Source organism: Bacillus rossius, chromosome 14 (genome assembly GCF_032445375.1).
Source record: "Bacillus rossius redtenbacheri isolate Brsri chromosome 14, Brsri_v3, whole genome shotgun sequence".
NCBI classification, from domain to species: Eukaryota; Metazoa; Arthropoda; class Insecta; order Phasmatodea; family Bacillidae; genus Bacillus; species Bacillus rossius.
The window spans coordinates 4,099,832-4,112,253 of NC_086341.1; the positions used below are offsets into that span (position 1 = coordinate 4,099,832).

Genomic DNA, 12,422 nt, shown 5'->3' on the forward strand with positions numbered 1-12,422 from the left:
AACATTTATTTCAAAGCTGGTTTGTACTCTGCCAATCTAAATTCAACCAATTTTATTGATGATGCAGGAGATATGTAGAAAGAAGAATGCTTACTCTGATAAGCAGAAATAAACTAAGTCAACCTTTATAATCACATCTGGTGTCACTCAAAATTACTACTGAGACCTTAAAAACGGCAATTTACTTTTTAAGATAATACTTTCGCAACTACTATGTCTTAAATGTCTTGAATGAAAATTCTTAAAGAAAACACGCTAATAGATACAAGTTCATTAATTTTTTTAACAAAATCTTGAATATAGCTGCAAACATTGACGTGAATCCTAGGGGCCTTCCTGGCACTTAAAAGCCTCTCAATCAAGGGACCCACTTTTGCTTGCAAAATTGTAACATTGAAACAGGATCCTGGGAATCTTACAGATATTTTGCCTCTGGCTGCAAAGTTGACAGAAACTTCAAAGTGTTTTACGACTCCAACGGGGCAAAGACCCTGAGGCGAATGCAATTTCGGGAACCGTCTTCAAAACTTCTGGGAATCTTACATATTTTTGCCTCTGGCTGCAAAGTTGACAGGAATTTCAAAGTATTTTACGACTCCAAAAGGGGCAAAGACCCTGAGGCGATGCAATTTCGGGAACTGTCTTCAAAACTTCTGGGAATCTTACATATTTTTGCCTCTGGCTGCAAAGTTGACAGAAACTTCAAAGTGTTTTACGACTCCAACGGGGCAAGACCCTGAGGCGATGCAATTTCGGGAACTGTCTTCAAAACTTCTGGGAATCTTACATATTTTTGCCTCTGGCTGCAAAGTTGACAGGAATTTCAAAGTGTATTACGACTCCAACAAAGGAAAAGACCCTGAAGCCATGTCGTCGCGGAGATGTCTCGGGATGCGCTCCTGGGCCGGAGAAGCGTCGGCGGGGGGACCGTTACCTCGGGCTCGGCCGGCTCCTGCAGAGCGCTCAGCGACACCTGCCCCATGAGCAGCTCGTGGAAGCCTCCGAGGCGCTCCGAGAGGTCCTCCCCGCACGGGCAGTTCTCCCGGTCCTCGTCCTCCAGGTTCTTGAAGCCCAGGATGGCGTTCATCTGCCGGCAACAGTCAGCACGCGGGTCATTTACTCATTACTTATTAACATTCATTACATGCCTATGAACAGTTGTGGAAACCTTGATGTCGTAGGCACAAACAAGGAACATAAAAAAAACAAAATTACAAACAAACTAAACAACACAGAATGAAGACATACCAACACAACAAAAAAACCACAAATAAAAACACAGGAAAACATCTATAACTACAACCATAAAGTTCTACAAAATTAAAACAAATACTAACAGGAAAAAAAAAGTGAAATATTATAGATGGCATGCTATGAAATCCCTGAAGCTACAGCCAATTATGTTTCGAACCTAAGTGACCTGCATGTACCTTTATCTTCAATTCGGTGAAAAAAAATATCACAGCTAGGGCTGCTACGATTCCCGATACTGTTATCGGATATCGGTCAATATTCAGCTTTTGGCTGATACCAAGGTATTGGCAGAGATATTGGAGGTATTGTAAAAAATATGTTCACGAGATTTATTTTTTAAATATTTGTTATTCATTTGTCATAGATTTACTAATATATTTATCACTACTGAATTATTTAATACATTTATAAATGCAAATATTCAAAATTATTCGCTTATGCACAGTTTAACTAAATTTAAATATTAAGAAGTATACTTAACTAATAAATAAGTGAAGCACAATTTTAAAAAATAAATTGCCTTAAGTAAGGTTTATAAAAAGTTCTTCAACATATTTTTAATAAAAATATGTTTCAATCATTTGTTCGTATATTGTGACCAGTAATTGTAAATGTTGATTGTAGTATCAGGTATCGAAGGTGGTATTGGGGTATCGGTAGTGGTATTAAGTATCGAGAATTGGTATCGGAACAGCCCTAATTACAGCCAGTTCAGACTCTTGTGCTTAGAGGTTATACCGCCCTAGATGCACCAGCGGGAGTAGCACTTATCATTCCCCCCTCACTAACACACAAAAACCTGGAGCTGGACGACGGGACTTCCACTATTGTAGTAGAATCGAAGCAACGCTCGAGTACCGACTCGGTCCGTGTCGTGCCAAGCGTGCCGGGAACGAGGCCTTGTCCCTCGCCACACGGACGAGCCAGCCACGGCCACCGAGGGACCCGAACGAACGCCGCAGGACAGAGACTACGGGAAGGTGGGTGAGACGACGGTTCGCTCCCCTGGCGTACCTGCTCACGCGGCGGGCAGCGGAACTCCTTGGTCTTCTTCGCGGCCAGGGCGGACGGCAGGTCCGACTGCTTGATGTCCACGTACCTCCTCAGCTGGTCCTGCGAACACAACACCGAGTTACAACTGCGCTTCCGGACACTCCACGGCCGTTCTGACCGCACTTCGGGATGATTTTCGACACTGTGTGCACCCACAGACGTAAAGGTAAAAAAATAATGTTACAGTAAAACAAAACCCTGTTAATACAAAACTCTCACTAATACAAAGTGTCTTCACAGTCCCTATAAATTACATAGGAGTTAGTGTGCTACGGAATTTGTTTAATACAAAAGTATGATTATTAATTATGTAACAGAAAGTGGTTTTGTTACCAGGGTAAAATAATTCATTAAGTAAAGGACGGTCAATACAAATATCCCATAGAAATTTAAAGATTCAATGTGAATTACCAACTAAAATAATACTGATGCCATTGTTTGGTTCAGTGTAGGTTGGGGGGGAAAAAAACTTATAAATAGCAGATCTTCTGCAATTATGGTATGTCTTCTTGTAGGTAGTTTCTAAACATCTGCTTTATTACTCTGTCTTAAATGTGGGTAAATGTTCAGAAAATGTCTATGGAAGTAAAATTACTGAATGTGTTAATATAGTAATGAATTAAGTTGTTTCTTTAGATGATAATTACCTCTTCATTAATAGTAAAGAATGAGTGATCTGAATCCAGTGGATGGTTTCCAGATTCATAGAAAAATGTTACATTTAACAAAGTAAAGTTTGACATCACCAACATGTTGGTGAATAATAACAATACCAAATAAGTAAATAAGTAATGGTGTCCGTTTTCTCGATATTTTATAAGAAAGTTACTACTGTATAAATTGAAAACTAATTTAAAAAAAGATTTACCTTGCAGCAGTACTGCACAGAATGTTGTTTGTTCTCTGTACCACAGTATTTAGTAATTCTAGAATATCTTTTCCACATATTTTAGAGAAATATAAATAAGATCTCAAGCCGAGAATAGTTGAAAGGCCAATAAACTACAATTCTAAATTTTAAAAAAAATTAAATTCAAAGAGTGTTATATGTTGTAGGCATTTTTTAAAATTAATAAAAACCCTACCCTGAATAAAATTATTATAAATGGTTACTAAAAAGTTATTCTGCGCAATCATAAACCATACTATAGTCAAGAAATGAAAATAAAACAAACATGCTGTACTTTGGGGGGGAAAAAATGCTTTGCAATACTTACATTGCATAGATCGTGTTCAAGACTCATTGATGTAATTATCAAATCCCGGCACTTAACATTCCTGACATACATATTTCAGAAACAACTCACTAATAAATCAAATCACATTTTGATTTTCATCCAAAGCTACAAAACCAAAAATTGCCAGCTAGGCTCTGATTTTAAATCATTTTGATTTAGTGCACTGCTCTATAATAAACATGTGATGGTGGCTACTGTTCAGTCAAAATGTCACAGTGTAAAGTTTCGAGTTACGGAGGGCCTCTGAGACGGACGGAGCCGAGTCGTCCCAGCGTTCCGGGACGCGCTCGTCAAAATGTCACAGTGTAAAGTTTTGAGTTATGGAGGGCCTTCAAGACGACGGAGCCGAGTCGTCACAGTGTTCCGGGACGTGCTCGTCAAAATGTCACAGTGTAAAGTTTCGAGTTACGGGGGGCCTTCAAGACGGACGGAGCAGAGTCGTAACAGCGTTCCGGGACGTGCTCGTCAAAATGTCACAGTGTAAAGTTCCGAGTTACGGAGGGGCCTTCGAGACGGACGGAGCCGAGTCGTCACGGCGTCCCGGGACGCGCTCTGGTCGTCGAGTCGGCCCGGGACGGACGGAGGCAGGCAGGCAGGCAGGGGGCAACTCACGGACTGCAGGTCTCCCACGAAGTCGTGGCTGAAGGCGATGATGGCCTCGACGCGGTGCCTCAGCTGCGTGTCGCACAGGTGGTGCAGCAGGTAGCACATCTGCAGCTTGGCTCCCTCCGCCATCTTCATCTGCAGCAGGCCCTTCTTGTGCTCGTCCTTGCCGTCTGCGGGCGTCACGGGAACACAGCAACGACTCACTGACATGCGTTAACATTCCGGCAACGTTACACAAACAATTTCTAAAGAGGCAAGATTAGACGGGGAAATGCGATTTAATACACTACATCGCACCGAAATGCAACTAAAATGAGCATTAATATCCAAAAATTAACTTTAATAACAAGATTAGTAACAAAATTGCGCCAAACAACAAGAACTGAAATCATAAATGAAAGAACTTAAAAAAAACGTAATAATACATCCTTAGAATTTCCAGTTTTGATCAATGCAATTTCTTTTGTAATTTGTAAATTATTACATTAACAGTGTACTCAAAAGTGTGAAGCGATTAACATTGCAAAACATTGAAAATACCATTCCATACACATCCAAAATTTTATCCATTCTGCATTTTTTATCCACTACAATTTTTGAAAATCAGCAAAATGCTTAACCAGTACTTTGAACAGTGTGCAAAACATGCATGAGCGTAGTAGCAGAGTCTCACACCACATCGACCTTAAAGACGCCTACCTTTCTGGAACGTGGGGTCCCAGGTCTCTGGGTCGGTCATTATTAGCAGCTTCTCGACGTCACCGTCGTTCAGGAGACCAATCAGCAGCAAGCGATCGACCAGCTTGAGCAGCGGCCTGCAAGACAAGCAGCAAGTGGTATCGGAGGTGTCGACAGAAGGGTTAGGGGGGAGGATATAGGGAATAAAAGTCCTGTGTTTTATTGCATAATCACAAAATAGTTAAGTTAATCACAGGAAGCGCTAAGTCACCGTAATCTCAGAATCACTCAAAAGAACCCCAAAGTAACTAACAGGAAGTCCAGATTCACATAAACATGGAAACACACAGGATGACCAGTCACTCAAAAGAATCTCAAATTGCCCATGAAAAGCCTGACCACTCACAGAAAAACCAAAGTAACTCAAAGAAAGCCCAGTCACTCAAAGATAGCCCGTAACTAACAGTAAGCTCAGAGACACCAACTGGAAGCCCGGTTAGCCACAGGAAGACAGCAGTTCGACTCACAAAGAGCCGGCAGTTAGACTCACAGGGAGCCGGCGGTTCGACTCACAGGGAGCCAGCGGTTCAACTCACAGGGAGCCAGTGCTTCAACTCACAGGGAGCCAGCGGTTCAACTCACAGGGAGCCAGCAGTTTAACTCACAGGAAGCCAGCAGTTCAACTCACAGGGAGCCAGCGGTTGAACTCACAGGGAGCCAACGGTTCAACTCACAGGGAGCCAGCGCTTCAACTCACAGGGAGCCAGCGGTTGAACTCACAGGGAGCCAGCGGTTGAACTCACAGGGAGCCAGCGGTTGAACTCACAGGGAGCCAGCGGTTGAACTCACAGGGAGCCAGCGCTTCAACTCACAGGGAGCCAGCGGTTCAACTCACAGGAAGCCAGCTGTTCAACTCACAGGGAGCCAGCGGTTCAACTCACAGGAAGCCAGCGGTTCGACTCACAGGGAGCCAGCGCTTCAACTCACAGGGAGCCAGTGGTTCAACTCACAGGAAGCCAGCTGTTCAACTCACAGGGAGCCAGCAGTTCAACTCACAGGGAGCCAGCAGTTCAACTCACAGGGAGCCAGCGGTTCAACTCACAGGAAGCCAGCGGTTCAACTCACAGGGAGCCAGCGGTTCAACTCACAGGGAGCCAGCTGTTCAACTCACAGGGAGCCAGCGGTTCAACTCACAGGGAGCCAACGGTTCAACTCACAGGGAGCCAGCGCTTCAACTCACAGGGAGCCAGCGGTAGAACTCACAGGGAGCCAGCGCTTCAACACACAGGGAGCCAGCGGTTCAACTCACAGGGAGCCAGCGGTTCAACTCACAGGAAACCAGCGGTTCAACTCACAGGAAGCCAGCGGTTCAACTCACAGGGAGACAGCGGTTCAACTCACAAGAATCCAGCGGTTCAACTCACAGGGAGTCAGCGGATCAACTCACAGGAAGCCAGCGGTTCAACTCACGGGAAGCCAGCGGTTCAACGCACAGGGAGCCAGCGGTTTAACTCACAAGGAGCCAGTGGTTAAACTCACAGGGAGCCAGCAGTTCAACTCACGGGAAGCCAGCAGTTCAACTCAAAGGAAGCCAGCGGTTCAACTCACGGGAAGCCAGCGGTTCAACTCACAGGAAGCCAGCTGTTCAACTCAAAGGAAGCCAGCGGTACAACACACAGGGAGCCAGCGGTTCAACTCACAGGGAGCCAGCGGTTCAACTCACAGGGAGCCAGCGGTTCAACTCACAGGAAGCCAGCGGTTCAACTCACAGGGAGACAGCGGTTCAACTCACAAGAATCCAGCGGTTCAACTCACAGGGAGTCAGCGGTTCAACTCACAGGAAGCCAGCGGTTCAACTCACAGGGAGCCAGCAGTTCAACTCACGGGGAGCCAGCAGTTCAACTCACGGGAAGCCAGCGGTTCAACTCACAGGAAACCAGCGGTTCAACTCACAGGAAACCAGCGGTTCAACTCACAGAAAACCAGCGGTTCAACTCACAGGAAGCCAGCGGTTCAACGCACAGGGAGCCAGCGGTTCAACTCACAAGGAGCCAGTGGTTCAACTCACAGGGAGCCAGCAGTTCAACTCACGGGAAGCCAGCAGTTCAACTCAAAGGAAGCCAGCGGTTCAACTCACAGGAAGCCAGCGGTTCAACGCACAGGGAGCCAGCGGTTCAACTCACAAGGAGCCAGTGGTTCAACTCACAGGGAGCCAGCCGTTCAACTCACGGGAAGCCAGCAGTTCAACTCAAAGGAAGCCAGCGGTTCAACTCACGGGAAGCCAGCGGTTCAACGCACAGGGAGCCAGCGGTTTAACTCACAAGGAGCCAGGGGTTCAACTCACAGGGAGCCAGCAGTTCAACTCACGGGAAGCCAGCAGTTCAACTCAAAGGAAACCAGCGGTTCAACTCACGGGAAGCCAGCGGTTCAACTCACAGGAAGCCAGCTGTTCAACTCAAAGGAAGCCAGCGGTTCAACACACAGGGAGCCAGCGGTTCAACGCACAGGGAGCCAGCGGTTCAACTCACAAGGAGCCAGTGGTTCAACTCACAGGGAGCCAGCAGTTCAACTCACGGGAAGCCAGCAGTTCAACTCAAAGGAAGCCAGCGGTTCAACTCACGGGAAGCCAGCGGTTCAACTCACAGGAAGCCAACTGTTCAACTCACAGGGAGCCAGCGGTTCAACTCACAGGAAGCCAGCGGTTCAACTCACAAGGAGCCAGCGGTTCAACTCACAGGGAGCCAGCGGTTCAACTCACAATGAGCCAGCGGTTCAACTCACAGGGAGCCAGCAGTTCAACTCACGGGAAGCCAGCAGTTCAACTCAAAGGAAGCCAGCGGTTCAACTCACAGGGAGCCAGCAGTTCAACTCACGGGAAGCCAGCAGTTCAACTCAAAGGAAGCCAGCGGTTCAACTCACAGGAAGCCAGCGGTTCAACTCACAGGGAGCCAGCGGTTCAACTCACAAGGAGCCAGCGGTTCAACTCACAGGGAGCCAGCGGTTCAACTCACAGAGAGCCAGCTGTTCAACTCACAGGGAGCCAGCGGTTCAACTCACAGAGAGCCAGCTGTTCAACTCACAGGGAGCCAGCAGTTCAACTCACGGGAAGCCAGCAGTTCAACTCAAAGGAAGCCAGCGGTTCAACACACAGGGAGCCAGCGGTTCAACTCACAGGAAGCCAGCGGTTCAACTCACAGGAATCCAGCGGTTCAACTCACAGGAAGCCAGCGGTTCAACACACAGGAAGCCAGCGGTTCAACACACAGGGAGCCAGCGGTTCAACACACAGGAAGCCAGCGGTTCAACTCACAGGAAGCCAGCGGTTCAACTCACAAGGAGCCAGCGGTTCAACTCACAAGGAGCCAGCGGTTCAACTCACAGGGAGCCAGCAGTTCAACTCACGGGAAGCCAGCAGTTCAACTCAAAGGAAGCCAGCGGTTCAACTCACAGGGAGCCAGCAGTTCAACTCACGGGAAGCCAGCAGTTCAACTCAAAGGAAGCCAGCGGTTCAACTCACAGGAAGCCAGCGGTTCAACTCACAGGGAGCCAGCGGTTCAACTCACAGAGAGCCAGCTGTTCAACTCACAGGGAGCCAGCGGTTCAACTCACAGAGAGCCAGCTGTTCAACTCACAGAGAGCCAGCGGTTCAACTCACAGGGAGCCAGCAGTTCAACCCACAGGGAGCCAGCGGTTCAACTCACAGGGAGCCAGCGGTTCAACTCACAGGGAGCCAGCGGTTCAACTCACAGGGAGCCAGCGGTTCAACACACAGGGGAGCCAGCGGTTCAACTCAGCACAGGGATCCAGCGGTTCAACTCACAGGAAGAGGTTCTCGTTGCTGCCGCCGATGGGGTCGCGGTTGTGCACCTGGTTGATCTGCACGGCCTCGTCGAGCGCCGTCATGATGTAGTTCTTCACGACGTCCATGGGGAAGTGAGGGCTGTACAGGTTCCTGATGTTGTCGACCACCTCCCTGTGCACACGCACGCCCCACCGCTGCCTCTCTCTCTCTCTCTCTCTCTCTCTCTCTCTCTCTCTCTCTCTCTCTCTCCACGCCAGCGCATCAGGGCCGCCCAGTCATGGTCTCTCATCCTCGCTGTCCGTGCACACCAAGTGTACAAGAAGGCTTACATTCTGCAAACTTACTCAAACTTATTCAATGTCATTCCGACTATAGTACATGGATTACGAGTTTATGAAACATACTCTACGGAGTGAAAACCACAATTAAACACATTGAAATTTAAAAAAAAAAAAAAAAATTTATATTAGTAAATTAAACAATATTTACAACAGCTTCTCTGATGTAACTTTCATCAGTAGAGTTATTTAGCTAGCCTTTTTTCAAACAGCATGTGAATATTAAAAAAAAATTTATTTTTAAGGCAATCGATCAGAAAGCAAAGAATGCTGAGGTCACCTGGAGGGGTGAACTAGGAGATAGGAGAGGATGCCTCCGTAGCAGGAGAAAGTCAAACCCTGGGCACATTTTCCACCATAACCTTCCTCGGAAACACTCTAAATCAAAAAGAATATGTTTATAAAATTTTGGAAATTTAAAGGCCTTACGCCTGGCCAACCAACCCACCCCACCCCGGGCATATTTTCCACCATAACTCAACCTTTTGGATTGGAAACACACCAAATCGAAAAAGCATTGATTTATAAAATTTTTGAAATTTTGGGTCTTTACCTCCCTCTACTCTGGCCAAGCCTAGGGGTAGTCGACCCTGGAGTAAATTCCCATGCCCCGACCTCATGGATACACAAAAAGCATATTATTACCTAAGCTCGAAATTAGTGGTTTTTTGACCCTTTGACCCTCACTCCCCCTTAACATTAAGGTCTTAAGTTATCAAAATATTATATCGTCAGAGGTTTTTTATATGTATGCAAAATTTCAACACATTTGGATGTTAAAAAGTGGGTAAAAATTGAATAGAAAGATTTTATTACATAGTACATTCATACATATAGGTCAAGCTAACAAAAGCGCCGTAAAAAGGAATGTTATGTGACCAGTTATAAGATTAACGGTGAACAAAAAAAAATTAATTGTAGCCATAGTTACGACCGGATCAGTTATTGCACTGTTTCAGTTTGAAACCCAATTTAAAAAAAATTGATCACACAGACCATGTGTGCGGAAAGAGTAACATTTGGTAAACCCAAAAAATAATAAGATGTTACGAGCACTAAAATCAAGCGACGGTCTTTACTCACGCAATGTCCGTCATCTTCATCTGGGGTCGGACGGATTCCGTGATCTGCGAGCGCAGGCTGTGGCCCATTTCCGGATTCTCGTAGAGCTCTTTGAGCTCCTGGCCAATGGGGATGATGAACTCGTTCTTACACACTTCCCTGTTCACACAAACACAGCAAACATGCCAACTCAATTACACTTTTAAGGACACACTAACACATACACAAAATGGGAGAAAAATTAAAAAAAAATTAAGAATCTTAAGTTTCAGAATTTTGACGAAACATTTGAATCCTAACTAACTTGCGTTTAAAAAAAAATTGAACTTTAAGTGACCTAGTAAAACTCTGTGGTAGGTAGGACTTTCAAGTTAATTATGGGCGAAGAGAAATGTTTTCAACTACTCACAAAACACACTTTGCCTTTCGATGTACGCCGTAGGATTAAGTGGCCTGCGTTTCACCGGTTATGATTACCATGTTTTATCGCATAATCGTCGCAAGCGCATAATAATCGCACCAATATTTTAGGGCGTCAAAATTTGGGGGGGGAAAAAACTTTTGCGTGAACGTCGCATGATGTTTTTGGTTCCGCTATTGGATTCAGAGTGCTTTGTGTAGGTATCTTTTCCGTATAAAACGATGTATTTTAAAGTACAAATCTAATATTTATTCGGAAACTACCACTTACTTATTTAATAAACGGAAATACGAAGTTGTCTGATGTGTAAATTTCCTACGTTAATAGTTATGCGTTACTTCAGGCTCGCATTCACATTTTGTTTTTATTCTATTCACAGTTGTAGAAAGGTTTTTTTGTTGCATTATTATTAATTTAAATTGTTCGGCATGAAATTGTACACTCCACTTTTTTTAAATAAACGTACTTTCCATGAATGGGTTTTATATTTTACGAATAACTTCACCCAACAAAAAAAAATTTTTTTTCCGCATAAAAATGGCACCCCTACTTTTTAAACTTGATTTTAGCATGAAACGTGCGACGATCATGCGATGAAACACAGTATTTGCAGTACTCGCAGACACTGGATAGAACACGGTGTTTGCAGTACTTGCAGACACTGGTACAGATCAGGGCGGCACGCCCGGGCAGGGATGCGGGGCGTGAGGGCGGGGCGAGGGCACTCACATGGTGGTGGCGTGGGACTCTATGTGCAGCGCGATCAGCAGGTCGTAGAAGCCCTGCCGCAGCGGGCCCGACATGTACTCCGAGCGGATGGCGTACAGGAGCTGCTTCTGGTCCACGTGGTGGCACAGCGCGTGCGCGGCCCGGAAGTTGGACTGGTAGCACAGCGCCGCGTACAGGGTCAGCGTGTGCGAGTGGAAGCTGCCGGCAACCATCGCACGCTATACCGTACTTTCCAATACGGTCGGGAAAATAAAAAAATTAAAATATTTAACAAACAAAAAACCACTTAAACATTACTCATACTGAAATGTTCACTAGAGGAAAGTCAAAAAGACAGAACTGACAAAGAGCAGCTTGCCGCCTCTTCTCTCTCCACGGCAAATGGCACGGTAAAAAAAAAAAAAATATATAATAGAGGAAAGGGAAACAAGGGTATAATAAAATGCAGTCTTCTCCTTTGCCTTGCTAGGAAGTGCGGGAATTTGAAGGGTCGTAAATATGGGGGAAGGGGTGAAGTGGATCGCCTTAAACCCCTCCTGTAAACAGGCAAAGAAGAGCCAAGGGTCAACACCAGTGTCATGTTTCTCATGCGCCAATAAGTTGAGAAAAAGGATCACTTCACTTGTATCCACGGAACTCTAGTGAAGAAAGACGTATGGTGTGCAACCCATATGCAGGGGGCGACCCTTATGGTGAAAATGTTTTTTTTTACGTGACGTCTAATAAATCGATGAACGCCGGCTGCACGCACAAAAAAGTGTCCCGTAACTCACATTGTCCCGTTACGCTGTGTCCCATTACGCTCATCGTACACTTGTGCCGCATCTATCTCTCTTCCATTCGATTGGAACAACCATAGATTTGACTTTTTCGAGGCACATTAAACTTGAAACACTCCCATTCGTTTCCTACTTTTCCTATCATCTTCCCATCCTTAACAGAATAACACAAATTGCAAGAAGTTAAATAGCAAACATGTATAAAAGTTATAGTTAAAATAATCACTTCGCTAAAGTAATAAACAAAATTTGAATTAATGAGTGCACATAAAAGTAAAATTAATCAATTAAATTGTAGATTTCATTTCACTCCTCCTTTTTTATCCACACAAAATCGTGATGATTTAAATAAAAATGATTCAATTTTTGTTCATAAAAGTATACAATCATTTCATCAATGTTTCGCTACGACGTCGTCACGTTAAACTGTTGTCCGTAAACCGACTTTACAGACAACCAATT

General features: G+C 45.2%; 1 protein-coding gene across 6 annotated transcripts in view; it reads right to left on the bottom strand.

The window, feature by feature from the left end:
- The window catches only part of LOC134539044 (ryanodine receptor), a 243,278-nt gene that overhangs the window by 109,296 nt on the left and 121,560 nt on the right, over positions 1–12,422 (bottom strand). For all 6 annotated transcript variants that reach the window (XM_063380736.1, XM_063380732.1, XM_063380733.1 and 3 more), the window contains 7 exons: positions 11,182–11,379; positions 10,053–10,190; positions 8,650–8,802; positions 4,851–4,966; positions 4,158–4,321; positions 2,269–2,367; positions 935–1,087 (listed from right to left, as the gene is read on the bottom strand). In XM_063380736.1, coding sequence (XP_063236806.1) covers positions 935–1,087; positions 2,269–2,367; positions 4,158–4,321; positions 4,851–4,966; positions 8,650–8,802; positions 10,053–10,190; positions 11,182–11,379 — 1,021 coding nt within the window. The remainder of the gene's footprint in view (positions 1–934; positions 1,088–2,268; positions 2,368–4,157; positions 4,322–4,850; positions 4,967–8,649; positions 8,803–10,052; positions 10,191–11,181; positions 11,380–12,422) is intronic.